Consider the following 19527-nt stretch of genomic DNA (forward strand, 5'->3'; position numbering starts at 1 on the left):
CCAAGGATCCCATAGGCCTTTTAAAACAGTATTCGCAACTTAAACTTACATCCCCAGGTCTGTGTTTTCACCCCCTTAAAAACTGTTCCATTAATTTATATATTCTCCTCATTCTTCCTGCCAAAATGAATCACTTCACACTTCTCTGCATTAAATTTCATCTGTCAAGTAGCTGCCCCTTTCACCAGTCTGTCTATGTCCTCTTGGACTCCATTACTATCCTCACTGTTTAATACAATTCTGAGTTTTGAGTCATCTGCAAACTTTGAAATGATGCCCTGTATACCCAAGTCCAGGTCATTAATATAGATCAAAAAGAGCAGTCGTCCTGTAGCCAATTACATATCCATGCACCTTTCATTCCATGGGCTTCAATTTTGCTAACAAGTCTATTACGTGATACTTTATCAAATGACTCTTCAATGTCCATATGCACAACATCAACTATCCTTATCAACCCTCTCCATTACTTCATCAAAGGACTCAAGTTAGTCAAACACAATGTGTCTTTAACAAATCAGTGCCAGCTTTCATTTATTAATCCAAATTTTTCTAAGTGACAATTAACTTTGTCTTGGATTATTGCCTCAAAGTTACCTCACCACAGACATTAGGCTGACCGGGCTGTCGTTGCGGTTTTATCCCTCTCCCATTTTTGCACATGGGTGTAACATTTGCAATTCTCCAGTCCTGGACCAAGGAGGATTGGAAGATTGTGGTCAGAGCCTCCGCAATTTCCACTCTTACTTCCATCAGCAACCTAGGATGCATTCCATCGTGACCGGGTGACTTTTCTACTTGTAGAGGGCTGGAAACCTTTTAAAATACCTCCTTTTTATCCCATCCAATTTCTCTACTACCTTCTCCTTTACTGTGAAATTGGCAGCATACTCTTCTTTAGTGAAGACAGATGCAAAGTACTCATTTAGTACTTCAGCCATGCCTTCTGCCGCTACAGGATGATCTTTTTGCTCCCGAATAGACCCCATCCTTCCTTTGACTACCATTTTGCCACTTGTATCTTTATGAAAAAAACTTTTGGTTCCCCTTTTCTGATAAGCTTATCTATTCTCATCCACTTTCTTTGTCCCTCTAATTTCCTTTTTCAATTGTCCTCTCCAATTTTTGTATTTAGCTCGATTCTCTGCTGAATTATCAACCTGAAATTTATAAGCCTCCTTTTTGTTTCATTTTAATCTACATATGTTTAGTCATCTCTAGCTGTAGCTTTGGATGCCCTCTCTTTCACCCTTGTGGGAATGAGTCTAGTCTGTACCCTAACTATCTTCTCATTAAAGGCCTCCAATTGCTCATTTACTATTTTACTGTCAATCTTCAATTCTAATCCACCTGGGCCAGATCTCTTTTCAACTCACTGAAATTAGCTCACCTCCAGTTGAGTACTTTCACGTTTGATTGTTCCTTGACCTTTTCATAACTTTTCTAAATCTCATGATATTTTGATCACTGCTCTCTATCTCTTCCCCACTATTTGGTGGTCTATAGTTTTTTAGTATTCACCCAGCAGCGTAATAGGTCCTCTATTGTTATGTTCCTGTTTTTTTGAAGAAGACATTAAAATAAAGGCCCATTCTCTGCTCAAGTGGACACAAGATCTCATGGCACTTATCAAAAATGAACGTGGATTTCTCCAGGTGTCCAAGACAACATTCTTGCCTCAATCAACATCACCAAATACCAATTACCTGGTCTTTTATTCACTTGCTTTTTGTGGATCTTGTTCAGTGCACAAATTAACTGTCATGTTTGCCTACATAAGTGATTACACTATAAAAGCAATTTATAAGTTGTAAAGTGGTTTAGGATATACTGCAGACATAAGACTCCATATCCACATTTGCCTCCTCCTCCTCGCAGTTCTCCCCCAGTCTCCTAACCATTCCAACCCTGAATACGCATCAATTTGCAGTTTCTCCCCCATCTCCCTGCATTCACTCTCCAAACTCACCTTGTCCAGAAGATCCACCTGCTGCTTCCTTGAGCCCCTTCACCAAACTCCTAAGCACTCAGCCACCACTCCTGACTCCCGTGCTAGTTGGTGTATCTTCCTCCTTCAAAATCACTTACCATTCCTCACTCAAAAGCCACCATAAATTTATTTGCCCTCTTATCTATTTTTAACCTCCCTTCCCTTTCTATATCCCTCCCATGTCACACCCCGTTTCCAACACCCTCACCAAGTCCCGCTCACTCATCACCACTGTGCTCACTGAAGTACATCGGTTTCCGGTTCACCAAAGCTTAGATTTTCAAATTCTCAACATTACGTTTAAATCACTTCATAACCTCACCCCTCCCTGCCTCTAACCTCCTCCAGCTCTGCATTCCTCCAAATCTGGCCTCGAGCAAACCAACCCCACCACTGACAGCCATGTCTTCAGCTGTTAAAGCCCTAAGCTCTGGATGTTCCTCCATAAACCTCTTCACCCTTTTCCTTCTTCAACACCCTCCTTAAAACCTCTGACCAAGTTTTTATTTACCCATCCTAATATCTTGTCCTTCGACGATGTCAATTTTTGTCGGATTGTCAGCTGTGGCTCAGTTGGTAGTACTCCTGTTTCTAAGTCAGAGATTGTGGGTTCAAGTCCCACTCCAGAGATTTGTGCATAAAAATCTATGTTGGTACTCCAGTACAATACTGAGGTGCCGTCCCTGATGAGATTTTAAACAGAGGCCTCATCTGCTCTTTCAGTTGGGCACAAAAGATTCCATGACACTTTTTCAAAAAAGAGCAGGGGAGTTATCCCCGGTGTCCTGGCCAATATTTATTCCTCAATCAATATTACTAAAATGATCTGGACATCACTACATTGATATTTGCTGGGGCTTGCTGTGTGCAAATTGGCTGCCGCGTTTCCTACATTACAACAGTGACTACACTCATTGGTTGTAAAGCGTTTTGAGGCATCCTGAGGTTGTGAAAGTCTTTTTTTACACTCCTGTGAAGTGTCCTGGAATATTTTCCAACATTGACGTGATACAATTTTGTTTTTGAATCTTCCACTTACACTCAGTGTACCCCAGTCAAAATCACAAATGATCCCTCCTCTACTTCCCGCAGTGTTTGATAGGAATGTTCTTCCACTCTCTCTTTCCCACCTCTGTGGGACGGCCTTTGTATAGTATCACTCCAAAGAGCCTGGACACAGCCAGCACATTTCCAGCAAGGATTTCTCTTTCCTACCACACACCAGAGTTTCCCCAAGGATCTATCCATTGATTCTGCCTCCCTCATCTGCTAGCTGTCCCTCAGTGACATCCAAATGTATTGGTCAACTTCCACATATATATTATATATACCCTCCACCACTTCTCTTGAATCCACAATTGCATCCATGCCATATGACAACTAAGTCATTGATGAATCACAACTTCTCGCAGCTGATCAGGAAGAATCAAAGAAAGGTTCTTGGGCTCCACCATAAAATCTGCTCCATTATACCAGACTCCATACATTTCCCTGGTCACCTGCTCAGAATGAGTAAGACATTGCAAAATATTGGTGTCCAATTTGACCCAAGCTGAGCTACAAACTCCACATCCTTTCGATCAGCAAGATGGCGGATTTCCATCCCCACAGTATTGTATTGCCTGCCTCCATCCCCACTGCTAGTGAAACCATTATCCAGTTTTGTCACTTCTGTGATTATTCCAATGCTGTCCTTGTTGGCCTCCCATCTTGCATCCTCCATAAACCCCAACATATCCAAAATGCACCTGCCCATATCCTGTTCCGTACTAAGTCCCACTCATCCGTCACTCCCATCATCACAGACCTAGACTGGATCTCTCTTCCCAATGCATTAACTATAAAATCCTTCCCTTCATCTTCAAAATCCTCATGGCTTCACTCCATCCTACCTCAATAATCGCCTATAGACTTGCTTTCTTTTCTGCACCCTTTAGTCTTGCTGTCTGTGCACACCTTCCTCCATTTCCCCGCCACCTATCGGTTCACCACTGCTAGTATAGGATTCAACTGCCTGGGTCCTGCTCTTGCTTCCCAAGCTCTCCATTTACTCTTTCCTCCATTAAAAATCTTCTCAAAACCCATCTGTCACAGTTCAAGAATTTTTGACTATGTATTCACAGAAAGGATTTGCAAAGAGCTCTTTTAATGGTGGGTTTTTAGAAAGCATTGTATTCTAAAGTTTCAAAAAAAAGACACCCCGATGAAGGGTGGTTAATCTGCTAAACGCAAGTTGTTTTTCCACAGACGTTAAACAATAAATTATTTGTTAGTTTGTCTGGGTTATCTGAAAACTTATCTTTCATCGCTGTCTGTCTATGAAGTGGGCAATGAGAGGAGATACCTAAAAGGCAGTCTAACTTTTGCAACAGAGAAGGCCCAGAAAAGGCAAGACTCTCAAGTCAGAATTCAGAGGAGTTAGTCTATTTAAGTCAAGCAAGACGAACCACTGAAGTGGGGTAGGATAGCATGTTCATTATTTTTACATTATTAAATGAGATCAGTTGCATAGATTGAACATAGTAATCTGATCACAACTATTGGTCCACACATTCACATTGTTGTGGAATAAAGTACCTTAATGATTTGAACCAAGGCCCATCTCATCCAGTGTTAACTCGGCCCACCTTCGGAAAGATTGAAGAAATACATGCACAAAAGGCAGAGATATCCGGTTCAGGTCACAAGGGGATTCCACTGCGACACTCTCACTGAGTCAACTTCCATAAAAGCATCGGAGCGACTGATGCCATTGAACTCGACAAGGTATCTACAGTAGACCTGAATTCAAAACACCATCTTTTCGGCCAATCCTAAATTCACCTTTGGCTTGGAATGCTGTTCCTTTTAATACTACTACGTATTACATAGTAGTATTACATAGTATTTACAGAACAGAAACATGCCATTCGGCCCAATAGCGCCTTGTTGGTGTTTATGCCCCACTTGCGCCTCCTCCCACCCTTTTTCACCTAACCCCATTAGCACACTTTTCAATTCCTTTTTCGCTCGTGTTTATCTAGCTTCCTCTTAACTGCATCAATGCTATTCGTTTTAATTAGTCCTTGTGGTAGCGGCTTCCGCATTCCAACCACACTCTGGGTAAAGAAGCTTCTCCTGAATTCCCTATTGGATTTATTAGTGACTATCTTATATTTATGGTCCCTAGTTTTGGTCTGCCCTGCAAGTGGAATCATCTCTACATCTACCCAATAAAAGTCTTTCATAATCTTAAAGACCTCGATCAGGTCGCTCCTCGGTCTTTTCTTTTCTGGAGAAGAGTCCCAGCCTGTTCACTTTATCCCGCCAGGTATAACCTCTCAGTTCTTGTATCATCCCAGTAAATCTGGTTTGCACCTTCTCCAGCCTCTATGTCCTTTTTATATGGAGACCAGATCTGTTCCTAGTATTCCAAGTGTGGTCTAAGTAAAGTTCTATACAAGTTTAACATAACTTCTGTTTTTCAGTTCTATACCTCCTAACATGAACCCAGGGCTTGGTTTACTTTTTTATGGCCTTATGAACCTACATTTAATGATTTGTGTACCTGTAACCCCAGATCCCTCAACTCCTCTACTCCATTTAGACACTTATTTTCAAAGGAGTATGTGGCCTTTTTATTCTGGCCTCCTTATTCTTCCTACCTAAATGTACCACCTCCCCCTTATCGATATCAAAGTTCATTTGCTAATTACACCAATTTGCTAATTACATCTTCCTGCATTTTTTCCGCAGTCCTCCACTGTATTAATCAACACCCCCAATTTGGTGGTGTCTGCAAATTTTGAAATTATACTTCTGATTCCAAAGTTCAAATCATTTATCTGGTCCCAGCATCGATCATTTAGAACACCACTTCCCACCTTTGGCTAATCTGAGTAACTTTAACCACTATTCTCTGTTTTGTAGCCAGCTTGCTATCCATTCGGCTACTTGTCCCCTGCCCCCACATGTTCTGCCCTTAGTCACGAGTCTACTATATGGTACCTTATCGAAGGCCTTTTAAAAATCCAAATATAATACATTGTCTACATTACCCTTGTCTACCCTTTCGATTACTTCAAAGAATTCAACAAGGATGACCAAGCATGACCGTCCCTTTTGAAATCCGTGCTGACTACTCGATTAGATTTGCAGTTTCTAGATGTTTTTGTATTCCATCTTTGAGCAAGGATTCCATTACCTTTCCTACCATCAACATTAAGTTAATTGGTCTATAGTGTTCTGGGCTTCTTCCATGGTTAAAGGCACTATATAAATACAAGTTGTCATTGTTCGATAAATAAAAGTCTTTTCTTTTATGGAGTTATGGACGATAAATCTCAATTGATTATGACACTGGTAAAAATGTGAGCATTCACATTTGTGACTTATATGCCATTAGAACATCCTGATGCATTACTATCTTTTTACATTTGTATAATTCATAAGCTTAATTGTGCAATCACTTCATCATGATCCAAGTATGGGGCAAAAGCTAAAATACAGAAACAATTTATCTAGACTGGAAAGTCTATAAATTTGTAGGTGATTAGAAATTCCAGTCAGAAATGCTGCATCTACATGTACAGATGTGTATACAGCCTACAACCATTTTTAAAACAGCCAGGTGCAAACCTAAGGTTAAAGGCTACATATACGGTTACAATCTCAGTCGCTACAAACTTGCAACTTTGGTTTAAATAGAAAAAGTTTAATACTTGTTTTTTTCAAGGTAGGCAGATTAGGTGTGTATACTTGTTTTTAAACTTAAGTTTGTACTCGACATTTTATGTTGATCTTAAAAACACAGAAACCTAGATTTTCTGATCATGTTATTGCACTATTACCATATATCTTAACCTGGTTAATGCCAAAGTTAAAATATAGCCAATTGGAAAACGCATCCCAAAATCTAAATGTTTGGATTACTTCAAATTCACAGAAGCAGACTGGGTTTTTTTGCCCTTTATTTGAACATGTCATATGTTCTAACAGAGAACCAGCACAATCGTGGATGACAATGCAGAACTGAAACCATCAGCAAAAGTGAATGGCGGCGGATCACATTTTATAATTAACCGCACACATTTTAGAATCAGAGCTTGAAAAGTAGGCCTGGACTGGAACCTACAGGACATGTTCATTGTATAACTACATAGAAAGACTGAGGACTTTATTGCAGAGGAATATCAGCATCTGGCTCACAGTGACGAGTGCAGCCACAAGCTCTCCCTTGCTCCAGAAAGATAAGCAATGTATAGACAACAAGATACCATAAGGAACACGAGTTATCACAAACAAGAATGTTTGGTTAACTCAAAACCTAATGAAGCTCTTCTTTCATTGTGCAATGAGACTGTACATACATGTATGCCATTTTAGTAGGAGAGGAAAAGAAAACATATTTGAATAACTTTCTACTGCATGTATAGATTGAACAGCAACTTAGTTCAGTCTCACTTAAGTTCCCCATTGTAAGGAAATGCTTAAAAGTGGCCGAGTTGTTGAGTTAACAGGTAGAGCCCGCTCACCCTATGGGAGAATTAGCTGCAGCATGACTCCGTGATGTAACAAGTGAAAGTTAGGAACAATTAGATTTGAACTAAATCTTGCTGGATGCTTAGATAACCCTCGGTGGAATTTCTGAAGAATATATCCTTTACCTCGGCACTTGCTGTCCGGAAGGTTAGCTATGTCTTGGTGACACAGGCACAATGGAGCAAAAGCTTTTCAATTGAGGCTCAAATTAAAATACTGTTCCCTTTCACCCAGCAGATAACAGAAGAGGGGTTGAAAATATAGGCAGGAATCCAAGTAAGCGGTCGGCTTTCTGAATCGCTGAGTGGTCAAGTTAGCAGGACAATGTGTACACATTGATTGTAAACAGAGCTTAAAAAGGTGTTTGACTTAGCAGGAGTAGTGGTCTTGTAAGATCTCACTGATGTCTCAAACAGTAAGGAAAGAAATTGAGTGCAGCCTCTGCACATACTGCAAGTCACACAATGCAAACAGTATGCTTAAGGCCTCCAAAAAACTAACATTTTTAGGAATAGTAGTGCCCAGTGAATGACTAGTTAATCTGTTTTTGACGGTGTTGGTCGAGAGAGGAACGGTGGCTAAATACCAAGTGAAATTAACAATTCTTCACTCGCTACTACAGGAGATCTTTAATGTCCACCTGAACACAGAAGAGACCTTAGTCTTGCATCTGTTTCAAAAGACAGCACTTGTGACAATGCAGCACTCCCTCAGTATTGCTATCAAGTGTCAGCCGAGATTGTGTGTTCAAGTCCTGGAGGGGAGCTTGAACCCACAAGTTTCTAGCTCAGAGACAAGAGTGCTACCAAGCTCAAATTAAGCAAATTAACAACTTTGCTATATGTATAAATAAAAAAGAAACAGAGACAGGCGAGGGTAGATACAGAGTGTGTGCACCCAGAAAGCAGGGTCAGAGAAGTATGGGTACGCAGGGAGGAAGACTGCATGAGGGGAGGAGGGAGGAAACAGTGTAAAAGGGAGGTAGGTGGGAGAAACACATACATACATACTGGGTGGGTGTAAGAGAGAACAAGAGAATTATGAGACATTTTATTGAACGAGTATTTGACTTGAGCAGCCCCTTGTCTTGGGTGTTAATTGAAGTGTACGAAAAGGTCACTCTGGCACTTACTTATCAATGTCACTTAGAGCACATTACAGTTTAACAGAAACATTCTACAGGCCAAATTAAGTTTTGAAGCCTAAAAGGACAGAATATGGAGACAAGCTGAAGCCATATTTGCAGCAGACCCTTTTATTAATGAACATGCAGCACAAGCGAAAAAAATGGAGAAAACAACAGAAAGCAGAGTTATCACTGACCTATTCCTATACTGGAATTGCCCTGAGTTTTATGTTGAGAGAGTTGTAAGCCTTGAGGTGTGTTGTTCCTGCTATCATCCATACTTAAAGCAGAGTCCTTACGAGGAACTTTGGGCGCTGCATCATCGCTAATTCCAGATTGCTTCTGTCTTCGCCGTTTTTTGCTCCATAATTCATGACAATCTTGCCAGTGTGGCAGGCTACATAAAGAGACAACAACATTGGTACAGTAAATGGTGTACAAGCATTGCCCGTTTCATACTCCTCTCAGCAGCCCTGTCCCAACCACTATAAGCTATTACTATTGTTCCTAATCCTTATTCTCAACAATGCTTTAAGCAGTGAGCCCCACTAGCAAATTTAATGCTAGTCACCTCTTTCACTCATGCTGTGGATGCAGAATAGCCTTGCTCATATAGCACTCACCATGTCTGCAAGAGATGTCCTTTTTATGGGGGTTGGGGGTAGGGAAGAAACGGGAACAGGGGATGACAGCATGGAGGTGGACAGAAAGTTAGCAATTAGGTAGGGCAATGGTTACACAGGATAAGGTGTATCCTCAAGCTTGTCCCGCCATTCAACTTGATCGTATCTTACTTCCATCTAACCGCCTTGGTTCCCTTGCGTTTAATACCCTTACCTAACAAAAACCTATCAACCTCAATTTTCGATTGACCTAGGCTCAACAGCTTTTTGGCGGAGACAGTTCCAGATTTCTATTAACCTGTGTGTGAAGAAGTGCTTCCTAGTAACACCCCTAAATGGCCCAGCTCAAATTTTAAGGTTATGCCCCTTGTTCTGGACTCCCCTGCCAAAGCAAATAGTTTCTCTCTACCTACCTTATCAAATCCTTTAATCATCTTAAACATTTTAATTAGATCACCCGTTAATCTTCTATACTTGAGGGAATACAAGCCTAGTCTGTGAAACCTATCCTCATAATTTAACCCCTTTAGCCCCATTTAGGTTGGAAGCATAAAAGGAATGAGCATGGTTGGACATACATGTGGAATGAGAGCATTTGAAGGAGACACTTGGCAGGGTTCAACTCCACTTTCAGGTTTCTGGGTGTCAAGTTGGACCTTAAAGGATAACATGGAGGTGGGCAAAGGGAAAATAATCTCAGATGCAGAGCATGGATAGAAAGTGGTAGGTTCCGCTCAACCTAGCCTGCTACTCAGAACAGCTGATGATTTTCAGCATTCCTACTCAGTAACTACCACAGTGCTGCACTTAAGAGTGGGTGCAATTTGTGTTGAGCGTCAGGTAAACAAGTCAAAACACACCCATGTAACATTCATGTACAGGTTGGACCTCTCTGATCCGGCACCCTTGGGACCCTACCGGTGCCGGATCAGAGAATTTTCCGAACCATGCGAGGTCAACTGGCGACAACGTTGCTGACAATAACCCGGATGTGTTCTGTGGCGGGGTGGGGAGAGAAGCAGAGGGGTGGGAAGAGAAGAGGCAGGGCGGGGAGAGAGAGCTGATCCGCAAGCCGCCAGGCCCCGAGCCTCCTGCTGAGAGTGGCGGCAGTGGGCAGCAGGGGGAAGAGCGTGTCTGGGGCTAGGCCCAGCTTCGGCACCTCAGTTAGCTGCCTGCCCTTCCCACGTACCACAATGAACAGCGTGGGACGCTACCCACGCCGGGAGTGATGCCGGACCAGGGATGTTTCCGGACTAAAGAGTCAGGGACTGGAGAGGTACAACCTGTATTTTACTTTGACCAGATGACATTGTCGGTTGACGTGAACAAACTACACTTCCACAGTGCTCAGCTATTCTAATTGAATTTTTATATTGTACTTAAAAAAAAAAAAATCACTGAAAACCGCTTGAAAGACAAAACGAAGGTTTATCAAATAAAATTGACGGATTATAGAGCTAAGGGGGCAGGCAAGTGGAAGCTGTTGTGGTTCAGTTGTATTAATGTATGCGATTAAAATTGTTACACAAAAAAACGCTTTAGTTACAACAGTGGAGATAATAAATATACAAAACAATTAACTTTATCTGAGGTAGTTTCAGAGAAACGGACCGTGGCAAATTGGGGAAAACTGGGAATTTAACAGTTGGCCTGGATTTTCCACATTCCATTGGCAAAATTAGGGTTCGCGTTTCTGGACTTCTGCCTGCCTCTTGATCCTGCTAATCCCATGACTTGGGTTTCCTGGGTCAGGGGTCATTACCCATGTGGAGCAGGCCGTCTCTCTCCCCCCCCCCATATCACTGCGAGGAAGAAGTGGCGGCGCTGCAGTGAAACTGCTGCTACATCAGAGAAGGGGGAACAAACATACAAGGGGTACAGCACACCAAAAGAAAGCTCTCGAGTCAGAGATGGGGGAAGAGAGATGTTCACGACTGAGCCCTCTCCCTACAAAAGGACATCAGTGGTCCTTCCACTGCTTTCCCAGGAACTACTACTACCCTCTATTATTTTGGGGTCAGCAGTACCTGCAGAGAAATCAGATCGAGTTCTAGGCCATCACTTACATGCTGTGGTCAGAGGGTTGGGAGGAAAATCTAGGTCAGGATGGGGGCTGCAGTAATAGACCTTCCTGACCAATTTTCTGTTTCTATACCAAGCATTTGTCTATTTGACAATCTACTGTAAGTGGAGCATGCTGTATGATTATTTAATAAAAGATGCCAAAAATAGTCATCTGTTCTAAGGAGCAGTTGCAGACCAGCACGATCCATCTAGCATTGCCCATACGATTTCCAGCAGTAGTGGTGGGAAAACCCCCACCAGGATGGCAGATGGTGAACGAGATAGTCCCAGGTCTTCTTTTGTCCAGCAATTCTTATGCAAGTTTGAGGTTACTTACTCAGGTGGAGGCATTTTTGTAGGATCCACCTCTCTCAGGAAATCGGATTGAAGAGCATGTTCAGCAGTGCAGCGTTTATTGGGATCCAAAGCTAACATGTGATCAAAGAGATCCAGAGCAGTTGTTGGAATACTGAAAACAAAAACAATTTGAACTGGAAAAATAAACCAAACTTTACAAACTTTCACAACTCTCAGACACACTAAATTCACAACTACACGTATATTACTGAATTTATTTAAATGAGACATGGAGAAAGCCCTCAATAAATTATTTCACAATTTAAGGATTCTAAATTTCAAGAGCATTGAAAAAAACATTCTTACAGGGTAGAGGTCTTGGACTCCCAGACAACTTGAAATGGGATTCAAACTCTGATTGAGAGCAATGCATCTTAACAGGGAGCAACAGATCACTAAAGTAACATGCATGCACCCATGTTGGTTGATGCTAATTACCAGAGGACCTCACTCTCCCAGTTGGATAAGGATGGCATAAGGTGACAACAGATGGCACTGAAAGCAGTCCGATGACATGGCACCTGTACATGCGAGTACCAATAACCTTTGCCCCATTGATTAATAGTGAATATATGCGAACACAGAAAGGCAGTAGGTTTGAGGGTGTCTACACATGCCCTGAACTAGGAAAACCAGCCAACATTTGTCTCTAAAATGTGAGAAGGATAAGGATTAGAAACAGAAAACACCAAAGGGAATACTCATGGAACGGAAAACATTCCTGCATCTGCAGTTCTGGCCTTGTTTTACCCAGTATGCCGGGATTTTCTCCAGGGTTTACCAAAAACTATAACAAGCTCCCCAAATAATTGAAAAATATTACGTTATTAAAAAAAATAAAGTTGACCTTACATCAGAGTAAATCTTTCTGTATTACACTGAATTTATAGCATTGGAAGTCGTAATTCTGCCCATTGCATCTGTGCCAGTACTAACTTCAACTGGGATGATCGACTGTAATCCCATTTCCCTGGCCTTTCCCCATACAATCTATGGCCCAACAGCCCCTTGTGGTAATGCATTCCATGTTCCAGTAACTCCGAGAAAATATCTAACTTGCCCCTTCATTCTTCTCGTAATAATCTTCTGTCTATGTTGCCTCGTCACGGATTCATCAACTAATGGAAATAATTGTTCACTATTTATCCTCTAAAACACTTTCATAATTTTGAAACTTTCTATTAGATCTTTCTTTAACCCATTTTGTTCTAGTAGGAAAAAGAAAACAATTTTTCAAGTTTCCCTTCAAAACTATAAACTCTCATTTCTGGTATTGAAAGTCAAAAATTTTTTTTAGGATCACCTGAATCTAACAGGACTGGAAAAAACCGCCACGATCAATCTGGCTGGCCCCAGGGTCTAAAATGAGTTTTCAGTAATACACTTACAAAGAATATTCTTCTCTTAATCGTCTGCGATACTGCTTCTTTGGCTTCATTGTATGGAAATAAGGTAGTTTAATCACATCGGGCCACACTGCTGGACACGGGCTACCACAGATTCGGCTATCGGAAAAACATAAAACATGATGAAGGACCACAACTGCTTTTCAGTACACGGCATGACTTTTCCCCAGCAAGTTTCCCCACTCTTAACTTATCCAAAATTAATATTTACATTTCAATGCTAAATACATATTGAGAAACTTACACAAGTAGAACATGTCTGAAAAACTTCTCTATTTTGCGTTAGTAAGGTCTATTACTGGATGCCTGGGAGGTTCAAATTAAGGCGCCCGCCATCTGGTGCGGGAGACGCTGATCGAATAGTTGTTGCTTTTGAAGAACCAGACTAACAAACACAATGTCTACAAGTTCAAGTGCATTATTGACCTAGCCAACTGTGAAGAGAAATCCCTTTGAGAAGCTAGGGTGTTGTCTCTTCTCATTGCTATGATATTAACAGATATGGCCGCAGGGCAAATAATTGGTTATGCCATTTACTCTGCAGTCCCCCAGTAGTATTATCTATCAAATGGTGCCTCCATATGAACCTTCCTCCCCAGAGGGAGCCTGTCGAGGTCTCAATGGGAGGAGCCCCAGTGAAAATGGTATAGATGGGGATATTCCATAGGCCGAGGCGAGTTACTCATCCCCCATAAGCAAGGCTCATTTAGAAATAGTTTATTGGCCAATGGTTTAGAAGGCTTCCCCATTTCCCATAGGGTGATATTCAGACTTTGTTTTGAACATTACTAAAGCGGCGTGGTCTGAAGGGTATCCAGTGCTGACTGAAAATACTCTGGTGCTCATCAGCTGTCAGCAGAAGACATAAAAGATCCTCAACATCACATGGTGTCAGTAATGTTACATCATCAATGGATTCCAGCAAGTCCATGGCACTAACTGACATAGTTCTTGGCACCAGCTGGGCCCTGATTGGTGTTGAGATGCAGTTAGCATCATCCAACTGGGTGTAGCTGGAGTTAGAATCATAGGGCTAGACTTTCCACTATGATCGCTATTGCCCAAAAATGGGCGATATTTCTGGCCTTAGTGCTTTTCAAAATTTTTTTCAGGATCGCTGGAATATCGCTCATTTTAAAAATCGCCAGTTTTGCCTTTTTAATTTGGGCATAGCCGTAGCGATTTGAAATGGGTGATAGCAATGCATCAGTCGTGCAAGGCTGCCGTCCATAGCAACGGCCATTCTGCGCATGCGCATTTTTTTTTCCAGCAAAGAACTTTACCTGCAATTCGGAAGGTCAGGGGTCATCTGCGTATGCTCAGAAGACAAAGGGAGGGAGAGAGAGAAGGAAGGTTTGTGAGGAGTCATTTTTTGAAGGAATTGAGAAGCAGATAAGATGGAGATGGAGCACGAGGAGTCGGCAGGGAGAAGGAGGGCAAAAGCCTTCTCCGAAGAAGCGAACGAGGCCTTAGCCCACGAGGTGGAGACTCGGTGGGGCCAATTAACCCGAGGTGGGCGTGGGAAATCTCCCCCCCAGATATACAAAGAATATGGGCGGATATCGCCACTATTGTGGCATCTGTGGCCCACGATTGGCGAGAGGCAGACCAGTGCCGCAAGCGCCGGAAGAGTCTTGTTTCCGCGGCAAAAGTATTAAATTTATAATTGTAATGATGCACTGACTCATTAATTAGAATGCAAATCTGCCGGGTTGCAATTAAGCTGGGTAATCTTGGGTAGCTTCCCTGTTGAGATTTGGACTGGGGTCCGAACCTGTGCCCTTTAACTCTAATGTTGCTGAGATGCATAAAATTAATCGACAGTATTAATTATTATTTAAACGCTTTGATCGAAAATTGGGGCCAAAGGAATGTCTGTGTCTGGAAACAGACAGACTGCAAACACTCAGCATTTCTACCACTTTAGTTTAGAAGGAGAATTATTAAATTAGCGCTGCTTGTGTGCTGTGAGAAACTCTAACTTGGACACTGTCTCCTTTTTGGTTAGTTTGGTGGATGGGGGCACAACTGAGCACTGAAGGGTCCGGTCAGCTTTGCCCAGACTGTGCTAATCTCTCCGGCTGCTGTCAGTCACACAGTGACCCAGCCCGGACTGGGGAGAGCTGCTCTGGCTCACTATGCCCTGAGACACTTTGGGACATTAGTTCTGGCCACACAGAGGTTTCCAAGCACAGCCCAGGGACACAGTGCCCCCTCCCATTATGATCCTGTGATTACCGAGATCATCAGTGGTCCCGATTCCCCCCCCCGGGGACCTCCATTGATTTCAATAAACCGACTCCCTCCCCTCAGGCACCAAATGGCAGAGTCTGTGGATGGGGCCTTTCCTGGAGATTGTACGCGAGAGGGTTGGCATCAAGCATTAGTTCCAAAACACAATCTTATTAAATATTTTCTCTGAACGCAGATGATATAACCATGCATCCATTGGATACAAACCGTATTAGCCTATAACGTTAACGATGAATAGCATGTGGGGTGACTAATTGTGGATTACAATATCTGTTGTGTTTCTGTAATAGTACCTAGGCAATTAGCTTATGTCAGGCCCGTCACATTTGCAGAGGACGATATCTAAGAATCAGGCGGAGCGGAGGCGGACCAGGGACGGGCCTGCTGATCTGCACCCTATGACTGATCTGGAGGAGCATGTCGTAGCCTTAGTGGGCACCCATAATTGTTCTGCCACCTGTGGTGGTGCAGATCCCGTTGTTGCGCCATGTGAGTAATGTGTAAACCAGTGGTAATTTAAAGTAATTTAATGCCATTTGATTATAATATATGAATGATATAATGTTATGCATGCAGTTTCTGTATTCTCATGTTAATCATATGTAACGCCTCTCGTTCACATTTATTGCAGTACTGTTGCTCCTCATACATATGCCTGCGCACCGCAAGCACTCTCATGTTCCCTCTTCTCTTCTACAAACCTCAATTATGTTTTCCAGCTCCCCAGGCACAACGGGAGGCCCCAGGAGCATCACCCCTACCGCTGCAGGTCGTGCTCACCACAGGGGAAGAAGAACAGCATACGACCGGAGGAGGATGATGATGAGCCGGAAGGGTCATCTGTGGTACTTGTGGCCATGTCATCCTCAACGGATGAAGAAGCGGAGCCAAGTGTCTTGCAGCAGGGCACTCAGTCGTCCAGTGCCCATGACGACCCCATGGAGGTTGGATCGGCGAGGTAGGCACGCGCTGCGACGGGCAGATGTCAATGAGGACATGGTGTCACTGTCGAGGGCAAGCGTCGACATAGGTCGAGAGCTCCTCCAGGCGCTTGGTGGGTTGACCAGGAACATTGCCACACTGTCTGCCAGAATAATGGAGGGCATGGGGCAGATCGTTGCGGCAATGGGACGAACGACCGACTCTGTCGATGCCTTGCGGTACGCGATAGTTTTGAGATACGGCACTGCACCCCAAGGTGCCATACCACCATCCAGCACGACAGATGCGAGGTAGGAGGAAGAAGTTCCTTCTGACTCGCAAGATGTTTTTCTGCAAACGTCTTCTCGATCCACTGAGGTCATTCTGCCAATACCATATCCCCTAACCCCCCCCCACAGCAACAGCCCTTAAGGTGCTCTGCTGCAAGATGTCTTGGTCCCGTTACTAGTGGATTAAGTGGGAAAGTGGGGGTTAAGACGAGGGGCGGGGGGGGGGTCAAGTTAGAGGAGGGAAGCATGGCCACCAGTAGGGAGGGGGGCGCCATATATTGTTAGATTATTTTTTTTTTAAATTGTTGACTGTTGGGGATGGTGGGAGGGTGTTATATTGTTGTTGAAAAAATTTTGTTGACTTTTGGGGGTGGGGAGTGTTTAACTTTACAATTGTTGTGAAGTGTCTTCTAATAATGCAAGGTAAAACATCAATACAAGGGTTGCAAACAATGGCCAGGCAAGGATGAAACGTAATGCAACTGCAACCAACATAATTTCACACAAAGCTGTTTTGCAGCTGCGTAACTACCACGTGGCTTTTCCAGTGGTGTGTGTGGGGGGGGGGGGGGGCCTGGGGGCATGGGTCCTCGCCAGGCTGATTGTCCTCCCAGAGGTCCTCATCCTCCTCTTCCGTCTCCCCTCTCTCCTGAGGTGGACCAGCAGTCCCACCTGGCATTGTTGTCCTCTCCTGATAGCTAGGTTATGTAACATGCAACACACCACAATGAACTCAGCGACCTGTTCAGGGTGGTATTGTAGGTTGCTTCTCGGCTTCTGTCTGGGGCTTATGCAAGGGGTTCATGAGCCAGCTGGCAAGGCCTTATCCTTTATCCCCCAGTATCCAAACGTGACCTTGTGGCTGACTCTTACAGGTCAGAGACAGTGCTCTCACGCAAGATGTGCACATCATGGATGCTCCCTGGAAAATTTGCATTTACTACCATGATTATTTGCTTGTGGTCAACAACGAGCTGCACATTCAAGGAGCAGAATCCCTTTCAAGCTCCGAAACACCTCTGCATCCTGTAAAAGTGTTCACAGGGCGATGTGCGTACAGTCTGTTGCTCCCTGCACCTTGGGGAAGTTTGCTATTCTCGAGAACCCCAAAGACCTCTCACTCTGTGTCTCCCTGGTCATAGGGAAGTTGATATAGTCTATCCCTGCATGTGTAAAGGGCTTCAGTCACCTGTCGAATGCAGCAATGTGTGGCGTGCTGAGAGATACGCAAATGTCGCCAGCTGAAGCTTGAAAGGAGCCCAATGCGTAGAAGGAAAGTGCCGCAGTAACCTTAACCTCAACGGGCAGTGTGGTCCTGATGGTGCTGGGTAGGCTGCAGATCTCCCTTAATTAGCTGGCATATCTCACTGATGACCTCCTTTTGGAATCTCAGCCTTCTAATGCACGGGTTATCGGACAAGTCCAGGTATGATCACTTTTCCCTGTAAATGCATTGGCTGTAAACGTCGTCTCCTCCTCAGCAGTCTGCCACCTCTCTGATTGAAGAGCATCATATGCCCAATGAACCTTCTCCCATCTCTATTCTACCACGTGAGTAGTTATCAATATTGGTTGAGAAATTATAGACCCCATCACTATAAATGCCCTAATCGGTCTTCTTAAATTGTCCTCAGCAAATACAATGTGATTAGATGATTGGCAAGATTCAAAAACACCCTTAGAATCACTCACGAATTACTTCTCCTCCCAACCACTTCAAGCAACCTTTTATTAAAGATCCTCCGAGTTACAAAATGGCGAGCAAACAGCCGAATTAAGGTCAGGCGAATGCAGCTTTTGAGCATCTTTTGGGTGCGCGGTCATTTGCGCAAATTATGGGCGATAATCGGGCGCTAGTTTCCATTATAAACAGTATTCTGGGTCTTGCACGAGAATGATGTCATATATATATATATATATTTTTTTTTTTAAATAGGCCGGGTGATGCTGCTCATTCTTATATGCTGAAAGTTGCGCCAGCGATAATCAGGCGCTAGTTCCCATTGGACAATAGCCTGAATCTCAGCGCTTATATGGGCGATGGTGTGCTGAAAGTCTAGCCCATAGAAATTTACGGCATGGAAGGTGAAGGTGGCCATTCGGTCCATCGTGTGTGCGCCGATCAGGCTTAACGTGCTGGGCAATCATGTTCGGAATAATATTGCAAATACATGGTAGCCATTTCTTAAAAGGTGAATTTCATGAACGAAATGCTAAGTTGGCAAATTACTGCATCATGTTTTGGTAACAATTAGGTTATCTCTTAGCCATGAGCATCTGTGATTGTGAACGGTCTACTGCATTTTGCACAGTATTTATAGCTTTTGGCAGATGTTGAAGACATACTGATCCAAATATAAAGACCACGTTTGATGCTGGAGCAGGACATGTTCATTTGCACGCTTAGCTACTGATGAAATAATGCATCAAGTTAGCACATACTAGGTGTGAGAGGAAAGTGCAGAATATGAGAATGTTGATTTTGGTTTCAGAATTAGAGTGCATCCATTTTAAAGTTCAATGTCATAACTATTGTCAATTGGAATTGTAAAGAGGATATTACGTATGAAAGACCCTATGGCCTGAGCAAGAAATTAGTTTAGAAGTTGGCAGTGTAGGTGTTTTTAATATACCATGTGGGGCAGCAAACAAGCTCATCCAGGACATGGGTGCTCAAATTTTTGGCTTCATGGGCTGCAGGGTGTGTACCATAGAACCTTGCGATCCAACTGTATAAAACTGCTCAGGATGCCGATATTAACAGTCCGTAGTATTCTGATTTAAGATTTATCCACCAATGAAGGAACAATACCAAGAGCTGTGCTTTCCAAACCACCAGGTCCACAAAATTAAAATAGGACAAACCAGGAAGAAATTGAAATGCAAATATGACTGAACTGCCAGGGTTCGAGGTCTGCAGGTGGCCATAGAGGGATATTACATAATGCAGAACGACAGCAGGCTGAGGTTAAAGTTA

At 43.2% G+C, this 19527-nt stretch overlaps 1 protein-coding gene across 3 annotated transcripts in view; it reads right to left on the reverse strand.

Moving 5' to 3' along the window:
* Positions 1–19527, reverse strand: part of LOC139273387 (cyclin-dependent kinase 13-like) — an 85555-nt gene that overhangs the window by 17246 nt on the left and 48782 nt on the right. For all 3 annotated transcript variants that reach the window (XM_070890245.1, XM_070890253.1, XM_070890235.1), the window contains 3 exons: positions 13069–13185; positions 11661–11792; positions 8834–9033 (listed from right to left, as the gene is read on the reverse strand). In XM_070890245.1, coding sequence (XP_070746346.1) covers positions 8834–9033; positions 11661–11792; positions 13069–13185 — 449 coding nt within the window. The remainder of the gene's footprint in view (positions 1–8833; positions 9034–11660; positions 11793–13068; positions 13186–19527) is intronic.

Source organism: Pristiophorus japonicus, chromosome 1, assembly GCF_044704955.1.
Source record: "Pristiophorus japonicus isolate sPriJap1 chromosome 1, sPriJap1.hap1, whole genome shotgun sequence".
Lineage (NCBI taxonomy): Eukaryota > Metazoa > Chordata > Chondrichthyes > Pristiophoridae > Pristiophorus > Pristiophorus japonicus.